A 21,973-nucleotide genomic window follows, 5' to 3' on the forward strand; every position below is an offset into this window, starting at 1 on the left:
CTCCAGCTGTGGAGATGGGGAAGGACACACACCCCTCTCCAAGCCCAGCTCCAGGAAGAGGGGATCTCTCAGGGACATCTGCTCACCCTGCCAGCAGGGAGACACCAGAATGCAGCTGGGGACAGTGCAGGGGTGTATTTATAGGTCACTGCTGTCCCCCAGGGTGCAGCTTACAAACAAAAGAAGAGTTGAAATAGGCTGAGGGATTCCCCAGTTGGGGCCTGCTTTGGTTTTGGCTATTTCAGTCTAAAATTGGGGCAGAAAGCGGTCATTTCTGAGCCAGATCTGACAGATGGGTTTCCAGAGCCTGTACTGCTCTCAGCCCCAGTGGAGATGCTGGCTGCTCTAGCAGGGTCTGACCCATCCATTTTCCAGCCTTGCAGAGCCGGCAGCCACACCAGGCTCCTCCATGAGCCCAGGCCCCGTGCCTGGGAAGGGTTTGTCCTGCTGCCAGCCTTGGGTCCCCTGCCTGCACCATCCCGAGCATCCTCCCAGCTTCAGGCCAGGCCTGGGCATCTCCCTCCATCACCTCACAGGACAACTCCACCAGGTTTGATCCCCAGCACACCCCACATCACTGACTGAGCCCACCACACCAAGGCAGGACAAGCCCCCAGAATTCCACTCCAGCACTGCTGCATACTTGCCTGTGCCCCGTTCCTATTAAACATGTTTCACTAGAAAAATCCCAACAGTGCCACGGAATAAAGCCACTCCAGTTCTCAGAAGGGCTTTTGAGTTAGCACAAATCACCACCACTTCTGCTTTCCCCTCAGTGACCCCCAAGGAGCAGAGCAGCACTTCCCCAGGTAGTGCTGGCTGCTCTGGCAGAGGCAGAGCTGCTGTGAGCAGGGCTGGGTGGAGGAAACCCCTGGGCACTGCCCGCCAGAGCAGGGCTTGCACAACAAGGAGGAAGGATTTCTCTTGTTTCCTTTGTATGTTTAATCCAGCAGTCACTGGAGAAACATAAATCCATGATAAAATATCGCTGAGGGATATAATTTACTCCCCTGCTTTTCCTCTTGTTGCAACTTGGGCTGTTTCTAATGGAGTTTTCTAGCCCAAACTGTGACTTAGTGGAGAAACAACACCCCAAAATGTGTCTTTGAGCCCTGCTGACAGTGCCTGTCTTTATCAGCACATCCATATGGTGCATGAGTAGGGTTGCCTGCGAGTTTGGCAGTGCTGGAAAGCTGTGACTAGAGAGACCCTTCTCCACAGTGCCCAGGTGATGTTTGCTCCAGCCTGGGGCACTTTGTGGAGGCTGGTTGCAGATCTGGAAGATTTTTTGAGTTGGCTACAGGTGGGAATAAATAAAAAGAACTGCTGGAAGGTGGGGGGGAAAGCAGTGCTGGAGAAAATTGTCACAGAATCCCAGGGTGGTCTGGGTTGGAAGGGACTTTAAAAACCCATCTGGTTACAACGCCTTCCTCTAGATCAGATTGTTCCAAGCCCACTCCAACTTGGCCTTGAACACTTTCACAGATGGGGCATCCACAGGTTTTTCTGGGCAACCTGTCCTTTCAGCCAAGGAATGTTTGATGTTGTGTCCACTCAGCTCTCACCAGCACCAGCTGAAGGTTTCTGCTGCAGACACGTTCCTTGAGGATTCCCAGCGCTCCATCACCAGACACAGCTCTCACCCTTTGGGTACCATCAAGGCAGGAATGGCAGCTCTCCCAGCACCTCCTGTCCTGCATCCATCAGCTTTCCATCCTGACCACCTCAGAGGGGTTATCACCTGCACTCCTGACCACCTCCTATTACTGACTCTTCCCAAGCCCTTCCTCTTCCTCAGCCATCAGTAAGGGCTGGACACCCCACACCGATTTTTCACCATTTTCAGCAGCTTCTCCTTGAGCATGAGGAAGACAACCACGAAGGCCACCAGGAGTGTCAGGCAGGTGGGCAGAGCCAGCACCAGGTAGAGCAGCTCCATGTTGGCCGTGTGCCACTGGCAGCTCTGCAGGACGGGCTGGGGCAGCGCGCCAGGGCTGAGCGCGCTGGGGCCGTGCCTGCAGGTCACCTCCTGCCCGTCGGGGACGCGCAGCCCCCGGGCCTGCTGCAGGGCGTCCCACCAGCCCAGCGTGCAGCAGTTGTAGGGGTTGTGGCTGAGGTAGAGCTCCCGCAGGCTCCTGCCCAGCGGCGCCTGCTGTGGCAGGTCCCGCGGCAGCGCTGGCAGGCAGTTGTCCCGCAGGTCCAGGCTGCGCAGCCTCAGCGCGCCCAGCCAGGCGGGGAACGCGGCCAGGCGGTTCCCAGAAAGGTCCAAGCGCACCAGGCTGCTCAGGGCAGAGAGGTCCGTGGTGGAGGAGAGGCTGGTGTTCCTCAGAGACAGCACCTGCAGCGTCAGGACAAGGTCCTGCAGCCAGGCCAGGTCCCCGGAGAGCATCTGGCGGTTGTCAGAGAGGTCCAGGTGCATCAGCGATGTCCCCTGGAAGGGGCGGCCACCCATGCCCTGCAGACCACACCCAGCCAGGGAGAGGTGGCTCAAGGTCTCCACACCCCTGATGTCCACGCAGGAGAGACTCTGGGACTCACCTGGCCGGGGACAGAGGGCAACCTGGTTGTAGCTGAGGTCCAGGGTAGTGATCTTCCTGGTGTGGGTGAAAATCCCAGGAGGAAGAGCCTGCAGCCTGTTGGTGCTGAGGTTGAAGAGCTGCAGGCTGGGCAGGATGTCCCCAGTGCCCACCTTCACCCCCAGCTCCACCAGCTGGTTCTGGCTGAGGTCCAGCTCTGTCAGCCTGGCCAAGGGGTCCTCCTCCGGCAGGTGAAATGCCTCCAGGCAGTTCTGGTTGAGCTTCAGGTGGGTGAGGGAGGGCATCTGGGCCAGGAAATCATCTGGCAGGCCCCAGACCTCATTCTGGCTCATGTCCAGGAGGCGCAAGGAGGAGAGGTTGCTGTGGCAGAGCTCGTCCCAGAGCCTGACCGTGGTGATGTTGGTGGAGTTGCCATCGATGATCAGGAACTGCATGGTGACGTTGGCCAGGGAGGTGCCGTTGGGGAGCCGCTGGTAGAAGCTCATCCTGTTGTCCTGCAGCAGCAAGGAGTGCAGCTTGCTCTGCCTGGGCAGCACAGGGAAGAACAGCAGGCGGTTGTGGGACAGGTCCAGCACCTCCAGCTCAAAGAGGTCATCAATTTCCATGCTCAGAAACCACTCAATGACATTGTTGCTGAGATTGAGCACCCTGAGCTCGGTCAGGTCAAACCCCACCAGACACGGGAGGTAGTTGTAAGCTAAGTTGAGCCTCTGCAGCCTCTGCAGCCCTTCAAAGGCATTGTCAATCTCAAAGATGTAGTTCTTCTCCAGGTTCAGCTCCAGCAGCTCTGTCAGGTTTGTGAAGGTGGATGAGTCCAATCTCATGATGATGTTCCTGGCCACAGACAGGGACTCCAAGGAAGAGAGGTTTGAGACTAAAACTGACACCATGTCCTCCCTGAGCTGGTTTCCAGCCAGATCCAGCATCCTCAAGGCTGGCAGAGCAGAAAGAGCAGTGGCTGTCAGCGAGTAGTTGGTGAAGAGCAGGTTGTCTGTCAAGGAGAGCACCTCCAGGCCCTGGCTGCTGAGGAAAGCACCGGGCTCAATGAGCTCCAGGCGGTTCCTGGTCACGCTGAGATGCCAGAGGTGGGGATACAGGAGCAGGGAGGCATTGCTCAGGACCTGGATAGTGTTGTCATCAAGGAACAGCTCCTCGGTGTCGCCTCGAAGGTTTCCTGGGATGGAACTCAGCCATCTGCCAGTGCAGTCCATGATGCTCTGCACCTGAAGGAAGAGGAGGATATCTAACACCACTGTGGAAGGCAGGAGATGAAGAGGGACAAGTCTGGGGAAGGGGGTAGGAGGTGGCTCTTTGCTTATAGCCTTGGCACACCAGTCCACTCCAAGCCAGTAGCTGGGATGGAGAAGGTCTGGAGATGCTGAGCTGCCTGGGCTTTTCCCGGCAGGACCAAGCACTCAGAGGGGAGAGGGTTCACAAGAGAGGACTTACAAGCTCACAGCCCCCAGGAGATGGTGCCCAGGCTGCGTCCATCCTGCCTCCCCATCCCACTGCCAGGAGGAGAAGCAGCAGGGAGAGACCAGGGAGCGGGGCCTCCATCTCAGTGGCGGCACTCCTGTGGAGAGGGAGGCACAGGGGAGGAGGTCAGGAGCTGCAAACTGCTCACCCCAAAAGCCCCAGGTGATGCTGCCTGTGGAATAAGGGGCACAGAGCCTTGGCACTGAGCCCACCCAGCCCAGCAGAAGCCCTGGTGGGGCTCCCCCAGTTTGGGGAAGGGCAGGCATGGGGGTGGCAGTGCACAGGGGGAAGGCGCTGTCACTGCTGCACAGCTGCTCGTGGAGGCCACTGAGCTGCATCCTTCCAGCAGGGCATCCCCCAACAGGGCTCCTGTGCCCCTCTTGGCACCAAACACTCCCCAGGGGACACCAGCCCACCCCCCAAGTCCCCCCAGTGCCCATCCCAGTGCTGGGGACCCTTCCAGGGGAAGCAGAGGCTCTCCAGCAGGAGCTGCCCCATCACTGACCTGGTGGGAGCGGAGCTGACGGCATTTGCATCTGGGGAAAAGCTGAAACTCAGGCAAATGAGCAGTGAGGGCTCAGCCAGTGTTTGACACACGGCACTTTCACAGCTGCCACTGCATGAAGGAGAAACAGGGTTATTTTGGGCAGCCCAGGGAGCCAGAGCCTCGCAGCGCAGAGGGAGCAGGGCATGTCCTGGGCTGTCTCCTTCCTTGGGACAGCCAAAGTGTTGAACTGGTGAATTATCAAAGCAGAATCTATTACCCTAGAGAGGTAGCCCCCTTTCCCCAGGCTGCAAGTGACACACAGCACCTTTCACCCTCTCAAGTCCTTGGGGTCCAGCAGCAGCTCATACCCAGGCACAGTGGTAGGAGAGGGACCCTGCTGTCCTGGACCTCGGTCCTTGCTGCACCCAAAGAACACAGTTTTGGCTCTCTGCAGAAACTCCCACTTTCCTTCACCCACCTCAACCTTCCTCGGCTTCTCCCAACACCAGAAGCTCCTCCATCCTGCCAGTGCTCCCTGGAGCTGGTGGGATGGCACCTGGCCAGCCAGGAGAGGAGGCAGCAGCCCCAGCAGGAAACCCTTGCCCGCAGCCCTTCACCAGAGCCCACATCCAAGAGCCCTGGGAGCTGCCGGCTGCTCCCCACGCTTCACACCAACCCCAGCACGAGCCCACGCAGCCACAGCCCTTCGAGCACGGCTGTTGGTGACACACAGGTCCCCAGACTGGCACAGGAACCCCTGTGCTGGGTGTTTCCCCCAGCACAGCTATGGGGGGCAGTTACTCACCGCGTGGGCTTTGGCACGCTCCATCCTGCAGCCCCTCAGAGGGTCCTGGGACAGGGCTGGGGGTCCGTGTGCCACCCTGGGGTCGGTGTGCCACCCTGGGGGTCGGTGTGCCACCCCTGGGGCCGTGTGCCACCCGCCCTGTGGCTGAGCACCAATTTAGGCTTTGCGGAAGGAGCGACGGAAGCTGCAGTCACATGGAGGCAGCGAGCGAGCGGGCCCTGCTGCTCTGCTCACTGAGCACAGCACTCCCTGCACGGGTCATGCACTCACTCACACCCTGCAGGGAGGAACCACGGGGCCCAGCAGGCAGCCAGGGTGTCACACAGCTCCTGGGGACAAGCCAAGCCTTGCATGGTGGCTCCTCTGTGCAGTCCAGCAGCAGAACTCACGCTCAGCACACAGAGATGGTGACCAGAGTGATTCTGCTCTGCACAGCCATGCAGGATGGAGAAATGCCACCCCTGCATGGAACCCATTCCCCTTGTGTCCCTCAAGACCCCTCTTGCCTCCAGCACCCAGCCCAGGGGTGTGACAGGAGCCAAGGGATGTGTGTCCTGTAGGAGAAGAAGGTGCTGTTGTTTCCTGTTGCATCCCAAGCCAAGGCTGGACATGTCCCAGGTGTTGAGTGTCCAGTAAATTTGGGATGCTGTCACAGACATCTTTTATGGAAAATCCTTTCCTTGGGATTTTTTCCTCCTGAGAAGCTGGGAGGCCTCAGGAACACAATGTTAACATTGATTATCTGCTGCTGTGGAATGCAACAGGTGCATCTGTGATTGGTCTCATGTGGTTGTTGCTAATTAATGGCCAATCACAGTCAGCTGGCTTGGACTCTCTGTCCCAGCCACAAGCCTTTGTTATCATTCTTTCTTTTTCTATTCCTAGCTAGCCTTCTGATGAAATCCTTTCTTCTATTCTTTTAGAATAGTTTTAATGTAATATATATCATAAAATAATAAATCAGGCTTCTGAAACATGGAGTCAGATCCTCATCTCTTCCCTCATCCTCAGACCCCTGTGAACACCATCACAGGATGCCAGTGCCTGTCCCTCACAGTGTCTAAGTGAGATTCAGGATGTTTCTATCCCCCTGCTCACAGTCTTTTGGGTGTCCTGGGGCTTCTGGGGATTTCAGCAAACCCAAATCAGAACCACCCAGATGCAGGGACCTCCTGAGTGCTAATCCCTGTGTGAAACTCAGTAGAAATGGCTTTTCAGGAAACAAAGATCCCCATTTCCAAGGCAATATGCACAGGGAGGTCCCCTTCCTCCTCAGCCCCTTCCAGCCCTGCTCTCCATCTCCCCACCCTATGTCTCCCCCTTCCCAGGCTCATCACACACCCCCAAGTCCCCAGCTAACCCAGCCTCTGAGGAGGAAAACTTTGCCCAGATCTACCCAGTTGGGAAAGGGTTCAGAACCATGGAGAAAGGATCCATCCAGCCTGCAGCAGGACCATGCTCTATATGGTGTTCCATGGTTCCACGTGTTCCATGGTGCCCGTGGGATATTTGCAGAGTCAGGAGATGAGCTGCCAGACCACGTGGCCCCCAAACTCCTGAAACCAGCAAAAAATGACCAAGGAGATCATTTTCTTTGCCTTCCCCCTAAATTTCATTTCTTCTCTGGGAGGAGGCTGACCTCTCCCTTGTCACTCACAAAAAAGCCCTGTGGTTTCATTTCCTCCATTTTCAAGGAAGTTTGATGTATAAAAATCAAGAAGGAGAAGAGAGAAGCGAACAGGAGTTGGCAGAAGCTCACAGAAGGGCAAAATTCCCATAGCACTGCTGAAGGGCACACAAAAAAAGCCGATGACCACAAACTCCTCACCCCAAACCCTGCCAGGAGCCCTCACCTGGTGCTTGGAGACACTGGAGCTGGCAGAGCTGTAGCGCTTGGGCATCCTCTGCCCTCTGGTTTGGAAGGCCTTCTGATGGATTCTGATGGATTTGGGAGCCTTCTGATGGATTCTGATGGATTTGGGAGGCTCCTGATGGATTCTGATGGATTTGGGAGGCTCCTGATGGATTCCTTTCTGTGGTGCCACCCTCCCAGCTTCCTCCTGCAGCCCAGCAGGAACTGGGTGACAAAACAACCTCCTTCACACCCTGCTTTGCCCCCAGCCCATCCCCAAGGCCAGGGCAGTGTAGCCCCCATGCCCAGCAGCTCCAGGGGCTGGCAGAGCCCCTGCAGGGCCCATCCAGGTTTTCCCCACCCTGCAGTTCCTGGAGAGCAGCCCCACTTCAGGGCTGACCCCAGGGCTCTGTGCTGCTGCTGCTCTTCACACTTTCCCCACATCCTGCAGCCGGATGGCTCTGAAAGGTCCTGAAGCTGCTGCTGGGTCCCCTCCTTTTCCTCCCCTCACACCCCCACCCACCCTCTCAGCAAGGATTTGATGTGTGAGAGGGGTGTGAGAAACGCCAAGCACTTGTTTTTAACATTTTAAAAGTAATAAAATGGTTATTAAAATAGTAATATAATTAGGGTAATAATAATTTGGACAATTGGGATTTAGGACAATACAAGACAATAAAAATAGTTACAGACAGTCTGGGCAAAATAAGCCCAAAAAAGGACCCACGTTAACAGAGGATTAACCCTTAAAAACAATGGCCTGTTGCATATTCATACACCTCAGACATGATGCATAAATTCCATTCAAACACAGGATTCTGTTTGGTCAGTGTCAGCTTCTTCCTCTGAATCCTGACAGTGTCTTCATGGCAGAGCAAAGTGGGAAGAAGTTCATTTCTTCTGATAAGAGGGCAATAAATTCCCTTTCTCTGAAAGATTGAGGTGTCCTGTGGCTGCTATCTCAGTGGTAGTACCTTGTTCCTCTCTATTAAAGAAAGTATTTTACCTAGCATAGTTTCTATTTTAACATTTTGTTATAACCTAAAATTATATTTAACACACTACATAAGAGAATTAATATAGCATCACTTTCTAACACAACACATATAACATTCATTTTAATATTTGTGAAAAGCCAATCATAAAATACACATTTTTCACAGGGGGTAATTTATTTTTTAATACCAGCAGAGGGAAGGGGCAGGGATTGAGCTGCTCCTCTGATCAGCCCTTCAAGGAGCTCCAGTGCAGCTCAAAGGCTCAGGTGGGTTAAACTGAAGGAGATTGAGCTACCTGGAGCTGTGTCCAGACGTGCAGCTGCAATTTCTGCAGCTGTAGGAGAGGACAGGGAATCCCCTTATGGTTTTGCACCCAGTAAGCTTCTTCTGTTCCTCCCTCCTCCTCCTCCAAACAAACTTTTTCCCTTAACAGCCTTCAAGTTGTCAAACAGAGCCCAAGAGCAAAGCTGTGATAGGAGGGCAGGCTCTCAGTTTCTCCTGGAATGCACCCAGCACAGGACCCTTGGGAAAGGGGAAACTGCAACAGGAAACAGCAGCCCCATCACTGAACATGTGTTTTCCTGCAGGAAATGTGATTTATTCCCAAGCGGAATCACCAAAGGGTCACTCATGGTTCACTCAGCAGCAGGACCTGTTGAATGGGGGAAAAGAGAAACAGGAATATTTCTCCATGGCTTCTTTGACTCCTAGTGGGATGGAGAACTGGCAAGAATTTAAAAAATGGTTTTGTCAGGGATGATGGTGCAAAGCATCCTTAATTTAATTTATTTTATTTAATCACCTGCTCAGGATAAAACAAGGGAAGCCTGAGGTCTCCTGTATCTCAGGAGCTGCCAGCAGTTGTAGTTGCCTTCAATTTAAGAGGAAACATGAACACAAGAAAGAAAACAGAATTTGCTCCATGGGCAAAAGGGAAAAGCTAAAATGGACAGCTCAATGCCTGAAGGTCAGGGACACCTTCCTACAGCCCAGGGTGCTCCAAGCCCTGTCCAGCCTGGCCTTGGACATTCCAGGGATCCAGGGGCACCCACAGCTTCTCTGGGCCAGGGCCTCACCTCCCTTGCAGCCAGGAATTTCTTGAGCATATTCCAGCTGTCAGCAATCTCCTGGCTCTTGCCAGGTTTTCTGATGGAAAGCAGGGCTCAAAGAAGACTTCTTTGAAGCCAGGATTAGTTCTGGGTTGTGGTGAGCAGAGCCCTGGGCTTGCTCAGCCACCCTGCTGCCAACACCAAAGGAGTTGGGGCTGTGGGAGATCAGGGAGGTGAGGGAGGCAAAAATCCCCCCAGACTGACAACATGCAACAAGCCTACAGGGATCCAGGTGAGCTGCAGCAAAAACAATTGGGAAAAATTATGTCTTTGGGTTTGGAGGACATTTGATCAAGGATCTAAACACCAATCAGAAGCTCCACAGCATAGAGGATCCCACCTTTGACCCCTCAGTGCCCAAAAGGTGCCCATTTCCTCTGTGGGAATCAGAAGAAAGGAAGGAACAGGATTTAGTGGGAGGCAAACCCACATTCCTGAGAGTGCAGGGTAGGAAGGGAAAAGGGATTTTTGACTGAACACTGGTATGGATGCTTGTGAGAGCTGCCTGCAAAGGGAGTGGACCTCCATCTGCTGAGGCCTCAGAGGGTGTGGAAGGCACCAGAACTCACCCAGCCTTCACAGTTAGCACCAACGCCTTCATGCTGTTTTCTTTATTACCTGTTTATTATTAGTTTGGTTTCTCAGGTAAGGGTGATGTTTTTCATTTCCTCAACAACTGCTTTCCTGGCCAGGAGCATTTGTTGCACATGTAAAGCCACGGCAAGGACATTCAGATATTCACACACAAGAACAGTTTTTCAAATCCACTGTTGACAGCTCTGGCCTGGCATTACAGTGCTTAACACATCCCTATTCAGTGAGCAAAGTGCTCTGTCCTCTGCTTCACCCTGATTCCAACAGGCAGCCATGGAGGGGCTTGGCAGCTGGCCTGCAAGCAAAGCTGAGTTAATAGAAGAAATAACAATTGATGATTTTTGAGTGTATCCATAGCAAGGAAGAAGACAAGACCATCAGCATGGAACAGATGAGAAAAGATACATGAAAATTTCTGTAAGCTAAACTACATGCATAAGTAGATGTGTATAGGTGCCTTTTAAATTTCTGTCAAACTTTTGCCAATTACATTGACGTTAATTGCTTTGCACCAATGAATATTAGAAGTTATTGTGATGTAGTTAATGACTTAAGATCACGCTTTGTTAAGAGTATATAAACTGGAGAACACGCAGAATAAAAAACTTTTTTCTTCTTGGACCCTGATCACTTGTGTGTGTCACATCCAACCTAACAGTGACATTAGCAGCACAGGAGGGCTCTGTCCTGAGGTGGCTCAGTGTCTTGGTTTGGAAAGACAGGAGTCTGCTAAGGAAGGCAGGAGACTCCCCTGAAATGGAGAATGTAAACCCTCCCCACCTCTCCGAATTGCTATAAATTTTAAATTAAGGGGCTCTCAGGCAAAAATATGGGAGCAGGAAATAACAGTTCTTTAATAGGGAAGGAAAAAAAAATAAAAGGATAGAATAAACAATGCAGTACACTAGAACAACACTGCCAGAGTCAGAACCCAACCTGACACCCTGTGGGTCAGGGTGTTGGTGGCAGTCCCATTGGAATTGTGGCTGCAGCCCTCCTGCAGTGTCAGGGGTGGTTCTGCTGGAGCAGGGATCCTGTAGAGAAGGATGTGTTCTTCCTCTGAAGATCCAGTGGAAGAGGCAGCTGCTGTTCCTCTGGGGAATCCAGTGGAGAAGCTGTGTTGGTGTTCCAGGATCTCCAGATTATATCCAGGTAGCAATGCTTGGCTCCTCCCTCTGGGCTCACATCTCCCAATGGGATGCTGTAGTTCTTATCAGCCATGCAGGGACATTCAACAGCTGTTATCAGCAGATGTTCCCTCCCCAGGGAGGAGTGATTGTGGAAGAGATAAGGAAAACTGCCCACCTGACAGAAGACAGCTGCCATACAGATGGTGATAGAATGCAATCTGGAACACTGGGTCAGTGGCTGGGCCACAGCCCCTTCCCAGACCCCAGGCAGGGGTGGGCTCTGCCCAGTTCCCTTCCCACAGGCAGGTCCAGCCCAGGCAGCTCCACCTGTGGTCAGGGCTCTTCCTGCTGGGGCTGTAAATGAGGAGGAAGCGGCTGGAGAGGGAAAGCTGCAGCAGGGATCTCATTTCCCCTGCCCTCCCTGCAGCCCTGCTCGCAGCCCTCACACTCCTGCTGTTCCCAGGCTGGGGTCTGGGGGCTCCTCTGGATCCACACCACGAGGCTGAGGTGAATTTCTCCTGGGAGAACATCTGGATCTCTTGGTCCAGAGTGCTGTGGTATTTTCTGGAGTCCCCCATCATTGGAAGGAAGGAATGATGAATCTGACTCCATGTTCTCAGAAGGCTAATTTATTATTTTATTAAAGAATTTATATTATATTATAATATAATATAATATAATATAATATAATATTATATTATATTATATTATATTATATTATATTATATTATATTATATTATATTATATTATTATATTATATTATATTATATTATATTATATTATATTATATTATATTATATTATATTATATTGAAAGGATACAGATAGAAGGCTAAAAGATAATAATGAAAACTCATTACTCTTTCCAGAGCCCCAACACAGCTTGGCCATGATTGGTCATTAAATAAAAACAATTCACATGTTGGATAAACAATCTCCAACCACATTCCAAAGCAGCAGAGCACAGGAGAAGCAAATGAGATAATATTGTTTTCCTTTTTCTCTGAGGCTTCTCAGCTTCCCAGGAGAGAAACCCTGGGCAAAGGGATTTTTCCAGAAAATATGGCAGTGACAGAGCACAGTGTGCAGCAGGATGTGTTGGATGCTGAAGTAGCAGAACCTCGTATTCCTGAGCAACTGGAAGCCAAGTGCATCCCCTCCCTTGTGATGCAAGACAGTCCAGATTCTCTGGAGAACATCTGCAGGAGAAACCAGTGCCCAAAGTCAGGAAATACCTCTGATCCTTTGCCAAGAGTGGCTGTGGCTGCCCCTGGATCCCTGGAAGTGTCCCAGGCCAGGCTGGACAGGGCTTGGAGCAACCTGAGACAGTGGAAGGTGTCCCTGCCCATGGCAGGGGTGGCACTGGATGGGCTTTAATGTCTCTTCCAACCCAAACCATCCTGTGATTCCTCCTAGATCTCCTCAGGGGCTGGAAAGCCCCACAACCAGGTTGCCTTCATTTAGTTTGGACTTTGACTGCAGTTAGAGCTGAAGGAGCTGCCCAAGCTTTTCCCACAGGATTGCCAAATGTGTGGATAAATTGACCTTTGTTGTACTGTACAATAAAATAAACCATTGAAAGCAACAAACCCCCCTGGCCCAGCTACCCCAGCACATTTACCAAAGTCTTTTATCACAGAATCATGGAATGGTTTGGGTGGGAAGGGACATTAAAGGCCATCTTGTTCCACCCCTGCCATGGGCAGGGACACCTTCCACCGTCCCAGGTTGCTCCAAGTCCTGTCCCACCTGGCCTGGAATATTTCCAGGGATCCAGGGGCAGCCACAGCTACTCTGGGCAACTAGAGAGGGAAGAACTTCTTCCTAATACCAAATCTAAACCTCCTCTCTGTTGGTTTTTACCCTAAAACTCTCAAGGCTGGAGGCTTGAGAAGAAGGTTTGGACAAGTCATTGCTGTGACATCATTCAGGAATGCAAATTTTGACCAAAAAAAAAAAAAAAACCCCCCATCTGCAGCCCCACAAACTCCCTCCCTGCTGCCTTTCTGCTGAAGAGAAGTGAGTAATTCAGTCACAAACCCAAAGGGAAGTGAAACTCTCTCAGCTCCTTGCAGAGCTCAGCATGTCCCACCCATCTTCCTCTCTGGCCACAAGGGCCAACATTCCTGTGCCACAGCCTGCTCTGGCAGGCAGATCTGGAAGAAAATCACCCTACAAAACCCTCTTTTCCCAGGTTTTCATGGGGCACAGCATCCCTGCATTTCTAGCAGGTTCCCTGAGGGACCAGGACAAAGCCTGTCTGTGGGTTTTGGGTTTGGAGCTCACTCTTGCACTTAGGACATATCCCTTGGTCTTGGGTAAGAAAAGGAAAATTGCCAGGATATTTCTGTGGGGCTTTAAAACAAACTCTGACACAGGACAGCAGTGTAACAGAGGTGACATCACTGCTGTATCTGAAATGCCATCCCTGGGAGAGGCTGAAAGCAGCTCCAGCTCACTTTGGGACCTGAATCAGCACAGGAGCACAGGAGGGGGAGGTTCAGGCAGACACAGGATCAATATCACAGCTCCCTCCTGCTCTCCACCTTCCTGCACAGCACTCTGGGGTGAGATGGCCACAAAAACCACCTGGTTTCCATCCTGCACCCTCTCCTGAGCCCCACTGATGTTCCAGCTCTGATCCACGCTGCTCATGCTGATTATTTACCCAGGAATAGATCAAACCTTGGGCTGAAGCTCAGATAAGGTCTTTTGGCTGCTTCCAAAGCAAGATCTCTGCTTTGGAATCCAAACCCCTCCACAAGAGCCCGTGGAAGGGGCCAGGTGCTCAATACAGATGGGACCTGGTGTGAGCAAAGTGGCCTCTGTCACCTGAGCGCAGAAAAACGAACAGAAAGCTATCAAAGAAACCCAAAAGGTGATTTGGGAACTGGTAAAAGCTGTACAGCCTGGTCCAGTGGAAGGTGTCCCTGCCCATGACAGGGGCTGGAAATGGGTGAGTCCTTTTCAGACCAAACCAATCTGGATTCCATGAAAAATGCTAACCCCTGCAGTATTTGAATACAATAAAAAAGCATTTTGGCTAGCATCCATTTCCTTACTAGAAGGTTTGTCCAGCACTTTATAAAGCCACATATTGGGGCTGGTAGAGTTTACTCTCTTAGATTGCTTTTTAATAGTGATGGGATATGGCTGAGTTCTCCTAAGCAAAGGAAGCTCCACATTAAAAAAGGCAAAATAAATCAAACAGACATGAAACCACTGCAGGCAGCTCACACCACACCTGCCAGTGCAGGCATGGAGGGAAAATCCCTTCAATTCCTGACTTGGTAAAATTGCAGAAGAATGAACAACACTTATAATATACAATGAGTTTTATTTCAAAATCCCCTTTCAATTACTCCGATTTATTTTTTCAACTGCAATTGATTTTTTAAAAATAATTTTTTGCTGATATCACTATTTCTTCATCATAAACACCTGAGGGGAAAAAGTGGACCTTGAACAGCAACTCTGATATTTTGCTTGAGCCTCTCAAATCCCTTTCAGTCTTTTAAGGTGATCTTGGAGCTTTAGCTCAGTTTGGTGTCACTAAAAATAATTTTCTGAAATGCAAATATTTGCTCAGCCTATTTCAGAACGCAGGGCTCAAATGAAGGAGTGAATTTAAAAAAATTCTATGTCCATCATCCACTTCTGTTGAGGTTTTTTAGTTTGGTTTGGTGTTTGAAAAGAACAGGAAGTAATTGTTAAGGGGGAAGGTTCCACATTAAAAACATTTATTGTACTCAGCACTTGTTTGAGCATAAGTCCCCCACAACTTTGCCCTCTCGTGGGGAAATGGGAGAGTTCCTTTGGTAATCACACAGCTCCATCCAGCAGAAGGAAAAAACTGCTTAAGGGATGAATTAGCAGGTCCAGCAGGAAAAGCTTTCTGTGTTCATTCACTGCTTCATTCATTTTTTCTTTCAATCCCACTTCAGCACAAGGTGGTTTAATGTCACTTACAGAGTCAAGCATGGCCACTGCCAGCCCCCTAAAAACTTGCTTTTTAAATGTACAAAGGATCTTAGTGCAATTTCAATAATGCTGTTTGCTGTCTGCAGATTTCACTGCAAGTAAGTGAAAAAAAAAAATCACATATCTAAGAGCTATTTATAACATGTAAAAACTGAAATATTCACATGGAAAACTGAAATATTCACATGGAAATACATAGCTTAAGGAATGACTGAGGACTGCTCACCTCTTAAATACTTTGAAAAAATCAGTTTTGCATGATCAGACTATGATCAGGCCCAGGGTTATTTTAACTCATCGCTGCTGTCATCAACCCAGCCAAAATGGAAGAGGGAAAAAAAAATAGAGGCAGCCATCTGGAAACACACCCAGTGTGCTCAGGGAGTTTAGAAATGTAGATCAGAGATAGGCAGGGAGAAAAGTTGGATTTCTCACTGTCACATGGGGAGGCAGGCAGGGAAGAGCACAGCCACAGCACCGGGGCCATCTGCTCCTGCCTGGCTTTGTCACCTGAAACGTGGCCAGGAGGGACAGGACCAAGGGCCTTTGCTAGGGGAAGGTGCACACAGGGCTCCCAAAAATGTGCACCCACTGCAGCCTTCCAGCTGGGACAAAAGCATTTTCCAGGAGGGAGTTTCCCAGCCCACCTTGATTGATCAGTTTGTCAGCAGCACCTGAGGTGTCACACAAGAGGCTCAGGCCCAGCACAAAGTGCCACCAAGGCCAGGAACAGCCTCTGTCCCCAGAGCAGTGACCACATGGAGCTCCTCACCTCCCCAGAGGTATGGCAGTGACAGAGGATTGACTGTTCAGCTCCCAACAGATTTCACAGCACACTCAAACCACAAGGAATTTTGGATTTTATTAAAATGACAGATAAAAGGCTCACTTATCCCGAAATCCTGTAAGAGTCTAAAGCCAAGACCTGCTAATCTGATTGATTTCTGCTATGGGGGCTGTGAACACTTGATGCTCCCCCTGACCAAAGCCCTTAAACCCCTTGTCAGGGCAGGAAAAATACCCCAAACAACTGCTCAGCTGACTCTGAGGTACCTCAGGCTAAAAAAACCAACTCTGCCTTCTTGGCAAACCAGCACAAACTTCTCTGCTCCTACAGGAGGTGTGTCACAGACATCTTTGATGAAAAATCCTTTCCTTGGGATTTCTCCTCCTGAGAAGCTGGGAGGCCTCAGGAACAAAATGTAAACAATGGTTATCTGCTGCTGTGGAATGCAACAGGTGCATCTGGGATTGGTCTCATGTGGTTATTTCTAATTCATGGCCAGTCACAGTCAGCTGGCTCAGACTCTGTCCAAGTCACAAGCTTTTGTTATCATTCTTTGCTATTCTATCGTTAGCCAGCCTTCTGATGAAATCCTTTCTTCTATTCTTTTAGTATAGTTTTAATGTAATATATATAATAAAATAACAAATCAAGCCTTCTGAAACATGAAGGTAGATCCTCATCTCTTCCCTCATCCTCAGACCCCTGTGAACACCATCACAGAGGTGCCAGCCAGGATTTACTGCTTAAAAGCAAACTCTTGGTGCAGAGAGTTTGGAAAGTGCCTCAGAGCTCAAACCCACAATAGTTCTTCCTAAAAGCACTGTGAAATATTGAACTTGCACAGGGAAAGCAAAGGACAGAGCAGGAGGCTGAGGGGGAAGGAGACCCCTCGGTGCAGCAGTGGTGTCCACACCACCCCATCTCCAGCCCAGAGGCCCCCAGCAGGCAGGAATGCCTTTCCCACAGTCAGGAGAGAGCATCCCTGTTTCAGAGGAGGCAATTTCCCACCAGAGCTGTCAGATCCCTGAGTTTCCAAGCCCTCCTTAAGCACTCAGACCCTCTCCCAGCAGTCATACAGCCCCAACACCTCTGTCCTCTTGGGGCACCAAACTGCAGCTCCCTTCTTCCCCCCATCTGTGGGGTTCTGCAGGTGCCATTCCAACAATCCACACCAACAGATCCTTCTGAATGATAGCAGAGTTTATTTTAATATTTTGTACAGCCAGCATTGGTCTCCAGGAATAAGTTATAATCTTACACAAGTGAGTCAGCCCAAACCCACCCTTAAGGAATGTTCAACTTCTGATTTAGAGGGAAATTATTTAGAGGGTAAGATGCAGTCTGAAGAATGGGAATCAATCTGAATTTGTGATTAAAACTCCTCAGAATTCTCGGGGTTTCCTTGCCTCTAACTGGATCATGGACAACAGCAGAGGTTGCATCTTTCAGGACTGCACTGAGGATACATTCATCCTGGGGACTATTTATTTTCCTAAACTGGGCAGGGTTTTGTTTCCTTTATCCCCAACTCTATGCCCCATGGTTCTGCTCTGCAGACACTTCACAGTCCAGTACAATCAATGCCTGTAACACATTTGTCCAGATACTTGGATGCCTGTCCCACATCCTTTATTTGGCTGTTCTCAGCACCTCAAACAACTCCACTGCTCACAGCACATTCTGTCTGGTGCAGCAAGAGGAACAGACCTTGATTTGCCTTTCAGCAATGAACACACAGAACAAATAAATACTTTTAAATCCTTTAAATTGTAACAACTTACACAGTTCCAGGGCAGAGCCTGGTGATCTACCTGGCCAAAAGCACTCCAAGGCAAAGCCTCACTCACTTCCTTGAGGAACAGGGAAGGGGATGAGCAACAGCCCAAGAGGAATTCCTCTTTCTTCCATGCTCAGAGAATTGCCAGTGTCTGGTACCAAGCAACTCACATTCTCTAGCACAAAAGAAAAAAAAAAAAAAAAAAAAAACAAAACAAAAACAAAAACAAACAAAAAAAAAACCAAGCAAAAAGAAGTTGTATAAACATTTCCTTTCCCTCTCAAAAAAGCAGCTCTGAAACAGCCCAAGCAGCTCTGGGAGATGCCAACCAGCACAAAACCAGAGTCAGGAGCCAGCCAAGGGTGTCACAGCCTTCCTGCCCTGCTAAAGACCCTCCTAGGGCTCCCTAGAGACCTTCCAGCCTCACAGCAAAGTGGTTTCACCAGGAATTCCCTCCTCACCACACCTGGCAGCTCCCCAGCCTGCACAGGCCAGCACACAGACACGCCTGGGGGGGTCTGGACATGGCTTTGAGAAAATCAGTGAAGAGCACAAACATTAATGTGACCCAGAATCCCCATCAAAGGGCTGGTGAGAGTTTTACTAGTCCTGGGCAGGTGAATGTTGGGGTGCTGGGGGATTTCATTCAGTTAAGAAAGGTTCAGGCAAGCCTTAAAGCTTTATAAAGCCACTGAAGCTGAAAGTAAGGTCTGGTTGCAGAAGCCCAACGCTCCTTCCACATCAAGTTGAGACATCTCACAACAGTGATCAGCAAGTGAGAGAATGCTTTGCAAAGGTGCCATTTTTGACATGGAGAGGAAGGCAGGCTCAGAGCTGTGCTCAGCCTTCCTTCCTGAGGGAAACTCATGGGGAAAACGTTTTTGTTTCCTACAGAGAACAAACCTGTCACTGAAGCCATGGAAACTTTCACAGGAAACAACCCAAAGCAGCACCTCACTCCACAAGAGCATCCCAAAACACATCACAACAGAACTGCACTGACATGAAGGCTCCACACCTGAACCAGCTGTGTGTTCTGGTGCCAGGGAGGGGGGTGATTTTGTTTTTCCCCCTTTAAGAAATTCTGTCCCAGTTAGAATAAAGCAAACCCTTTCTTTTAACTGTTCTTATCAACGTTTTCTTTATATACAATCCTTAAAATACACTTAAAAATAGCTGCACACGTGTTGTATGGTAATACCAGAGAAGGGCAGTTGCACAGACCGTGCCTCTGAGGACACTAAAAACTGTAAATACCCCCAGCTCTGCTCCAGCCCCCATGCTGGCCCCAAGGAGGGAAGGAAGAAGGGAAGGAAGGAAGGAACAAGCAGTTTGGAAATGGGAGTCTCTCACAAAACACGCCACTTACAAATCCCAGGGTAATTTCCTCAAGCATTTTTGTATCAAGTCCTTTCAGAAATGTTTGAGGTCACACTGCCATTTTAGCAATAAAACCTGCTGCGACATGCATGTGTCAGCTTCCCACTCAACCAACTGCAGCCCTGAGGATTTTTCTGGCCTGGCAGAAAGAGGAAATGTAACAATTTCTGAAGAACGGCTGGTCCTCCGTTTCCAAACTCCATGTGGTTCCCTCGATGGCTCTTGGACACACACCCACACTTTTTTGTTCTTTTTTTTTCCTCTAATACACGTTTCCCTCTAACCAACATGCAGATTTCTCCTCCCAAACATCCACATCTCGACGTCCCAACGAGACAATCCATGTCATCCATCCAGAGGCTTTCCCAGGTAGACCAAAGTCACTTCTGTGTTACCATACACAGCAGACACTGCTGGATACAGGCAAACTTTTGGCAGTCCTCTGAAGGCAACTCCCAAGAACTCATAGCCCCTCTCAAACGCTAATGTTTTGTCTTCCATGTCCAGGATCACTCGAATCCTTTCACCTATCTGGAAACAGAGACAGGAGGGAGAGTAAAAATAACACACAGAGAGGGTCAGCATGTTCAGATGGAAACCAAAATAATGCAAAGTGGAACACAGCAGAGAATTTTAAAGCAGGGCTGTCCTGTGTCTCATTATTGATTGCTCTTATGAAGGGAATTTCTCAGTTTCACCATGATCTGAAGCAGGACAGCATCCACCACCTGTTTATGATAATAAACATGACCCTTCCCATATGAACCTGTGAGAGCAGGCACTTTGTGCTGTGTGCTTTGGAAATACTGCAGAGTTCTGGAATCTTTGCAGTGGGCTCCAAGTTACCTGAGCCCTGTGTTCAGCTGCTGCTATCACTGAGCAGCAACTGCTCTGTGAGGAGCATCTTTAAAGACAATGGGTTAGAGAAAGACAAGTGCCACCTACAAAAAATCCCAGAATAGATTAATATGCAGGAGCTGTCACTGACAGAGGTGTTCCTCCACCAAGGTAAAAGGAAATTTCGGTACAAAATGTAAAATGAAACACCTAAATAAATATATATGCTTGCTCCCTGCATTTATCCAGCACACATTATTTCAGGTATCAATGGAAGTCCCAGACAACAGGCACAAGCAGAGCAGGCACCACACAAACTCCTGACTCTTCTCCAGCCAACCCCAGCACTGGGAATTTCTTCTAGCCAACACTAACACACACATGTGTTTCCTGCAAGCACATTTTCTATGAGCAGATCACTGCACAGGTCTTAATAAACACAAAATACATCAAAGGGTCACTGATTTGAACTTTCACACAAAATTTAGGAATATCACATGCAAGGTACTGGACAGATCTTCACCCACAAGTTAAAGTCACAGCACTGGGGGTCACACTGGATTATTTTAAAGGCCTTTCTAACCCATTCTCTGAATATGAATTGGAAATAACAATGATCCAGTTTAAGTTGTAACAAGAGCAAATCCAGCAGTTGTGTGAGCAGGCAGAATGACAAGACAAGCACTTCTGTAAGGACAAAAAGGTAGGGTGGCCGCTGCTCTTCAACACCCTGAAGTTATCTGAACATCAGATTCCAGATAAGAAATGTCACCCACAGAAGGAAGGTGGCCAGTGAGCAAAGCAGCAGCAATCAGCACTGCTGCAGGTTTCTGCAGGAAAACTCTCACCTAAGCACTAACTTCAGCTCACCCTGCCAGACAACAAAGGGGTACAAGCCCTCAGACACTCACCTTGCTGTGGGGCAAGTTGCTACTTCAGAAAGCTACAACAGTCTTTTCAGGTTTTATTCCAAAAAGCACCACGATGTCAAAGCACACACCCACAGTACAGGTTTCACACTCAGAGTTTGAGATTAAAGTGTGGGAACAACCCAGGGTGTCAGGTGCACTGAGCACCAGACAGGTGTAGCCTGCACAAGCAGTAAATGAATGGGGGAAAGAGCTCACAAAGTGCAATCATTTGCCTTCTGCAGGGGAGTCACTTAGGAGCAATTCAGCAGCCAGCTGGGACAGCGAGTGACAGCCAGCACCCCCCAGCCCACTCCAAACCCCCTCACCTGATATTTAGGCGCGTTATTGCACTGGGGGAAGCTGCCGTTCACCTCCCCGTTATGCAGCAAGTTATTGTCCACCAGGTTCCAGCCCCAACTCTGGTCGTCGCTGCCCAGCAGGGCCACGTAGCCCTGGCACTGCATGGGGGCGCGCTTGGTGGCGATGCCGATGACGGCCACGGTGCCCAGCGGGCCCTCCCACCACACCTCCCAGGCGTGCCGGCCCTCGCTGAAGCCGATCTTGGTGCGCGCCCCGTCCGTGCTCTGCGCGATGGGGTTGCGGTGCAGCGTGAAGCCGTTCTTCTTGATGTACACGTTCCTCGAGCAGTCGTTGGTGCTGAAGGCGTGGTGGAAGGCACGGACCTGGGCGAGACAAGGCGGGAGGGGGAGATGGACGGCGCTGCGAGCAGCCTGCTCTAGTGGGAGGCGTCCCTTCCAACCCGAACCATTGTGGCTCTGGGAGATAAAACCCTGTGGCGCTCCCCAGCCTCCCGCCCCCTCGGTTTCCAATGGCGGGTGGGCCGGAGGGCTGCGGGGGCGTCCCCGAGCGCCGGGGGAGGCGGTGAGGGGGTGTCCCGGCGGGGCGGGGGTCCCGGCCTCACCTTGCCCTTGTAGGTGGGCACGTTGCAGAGGATGTCGGTGCGCAGAGCCTCCTCGGCCAGGCAGCGGGCGGCCAGGCTGCGCCACACCTCGCTGTTCTCGTCGCCGTGCAGGACGCGGTGCCACAGCTTACAGACCAGCGCGCAGCTCCGCAGCTCCCGCAGCTCCAGGTACGAGAACACCAGCTCCAACACCCGCCCCGGCAGCCGCCAGCCCGGCCCTCCCCACGACGCCGCGGCCGCCCCGGGGCCGGGCCCGGGGCCGGGCCCCGCCGCCATCGCCCCCCGCGCTGCCCTCGCCCGCCCGGTGTGGCCGGGGCCGCCCGAGGCCCTCACGGCGCGGGGGCGCGCGGCGCCGCCATCTCGGCCGCGGGCACCGCCCCGCGCGTGCGC

At 50.9% G+C, this 21,973-nt stretch overlaps 2 protein-coding genes across 2 annotated transcripts; both read right to left on the minus strand.

Moving 5' to 3' along the window:
• Nucleotides 1-204: 204 nt before the first annotated feature.
• Nucleotides 205-4,100, minus strand: NRROS (negative regulator of reactive oxygen species). The gene is made up of 2 exons (XM_059479497.1): nt 3,987-4,100; nt 205-3,760 (listed from the first exon to the last, which is right to left on the minus strand). Exons 1-2 carry the CDS (start codon nt 4,092-4,094, stop codon nt 1,802-1,804), a joined length of 2,067 nt encoding a protein of 688 aa, XP_059335480.1. The 5' UTR covers nt 4,095-4,100; the 3' UTR covers nt 205-1,801.
• Nucleotides 4,101-16,938: 12,838 nt separating this feature from the next.
• Nucleotides 16,939-21,859, minus strand: FBXO45 (F-box protein 45). The gene is made up of 3 exons (XM_059479140.1): nt 21,584-21,859; nt 20,988-21,344; nt 16,939-19,444 (listed from the first exon to the last, which is right to left on the minus strand). The coding sequence occupies exons 1-3, from the start codon at nt 21,857-21,859 to the stop codon at nt 19,259-19,261; spliced, it is 819 nt and encodes a 272-aa protein (XP_059335123.1). The 3' UTR covers nt 16,939-19,258.
• Between the last annotated feature and the right edge of the window lie 114 nt (nt 21,860-21,973).

This window comes from Ammospiza nelsoni, chromosome 10, assembly GCF_027579445.1.
Source record: "Ammospiza nelsoni isolate bAmmNel1 chromosome 10, bAmmNel1.pri, whole genome shotgun sequence".
In the NCBI taxonomy this organism is placed as follows: domain Eukaryota; kingdom Metazoa; phylum Chordata; class Aves; order Passeriformes; family Passerellidae; genus Ammospiza; species Ammospiza nelsoni.

Bases quoted from the DNA above. Each gene is read 5' to 3' on its own strand.
- FBXO45 (XM_059479140.1), bottom strand. From the start codon at position 21,859: ATGGCGGCGGGGCCCGGCCCCGGGCCCGGCCCCGGGGCGGCCGCGGCG. The intron at 21,345-21,583 runs GTGAGGCCGGGA...TGTCTCGCCCAG, and splicing joins TGCCCACCTACAAGGGCAAG to GTCCGTGCCTTCCACCACGC. The intron at 19,445-20,987 runs GTGAGGGGGTTT...CTCTGTTTCCAG, and splicing joins ATAACGCGCCTAAATATCAG to ATAGGTGAAAGGATTCGAGT.
- NRROS (XM_059479497.1), bottom strand. From the start codon at position 4,094: ATGGAGGCCCCGCTCCCTGGTCTCTCCCTGCTGCTTCTCCTCCTGGCA. The intron at 3,761-3,986 runs GTAAGTCCTCTC...CTCTTCCTTCAG, and splicing joins CTCCTGGGGGCTGTGAGCTT to GTGCAGAGCATCATGGACTG.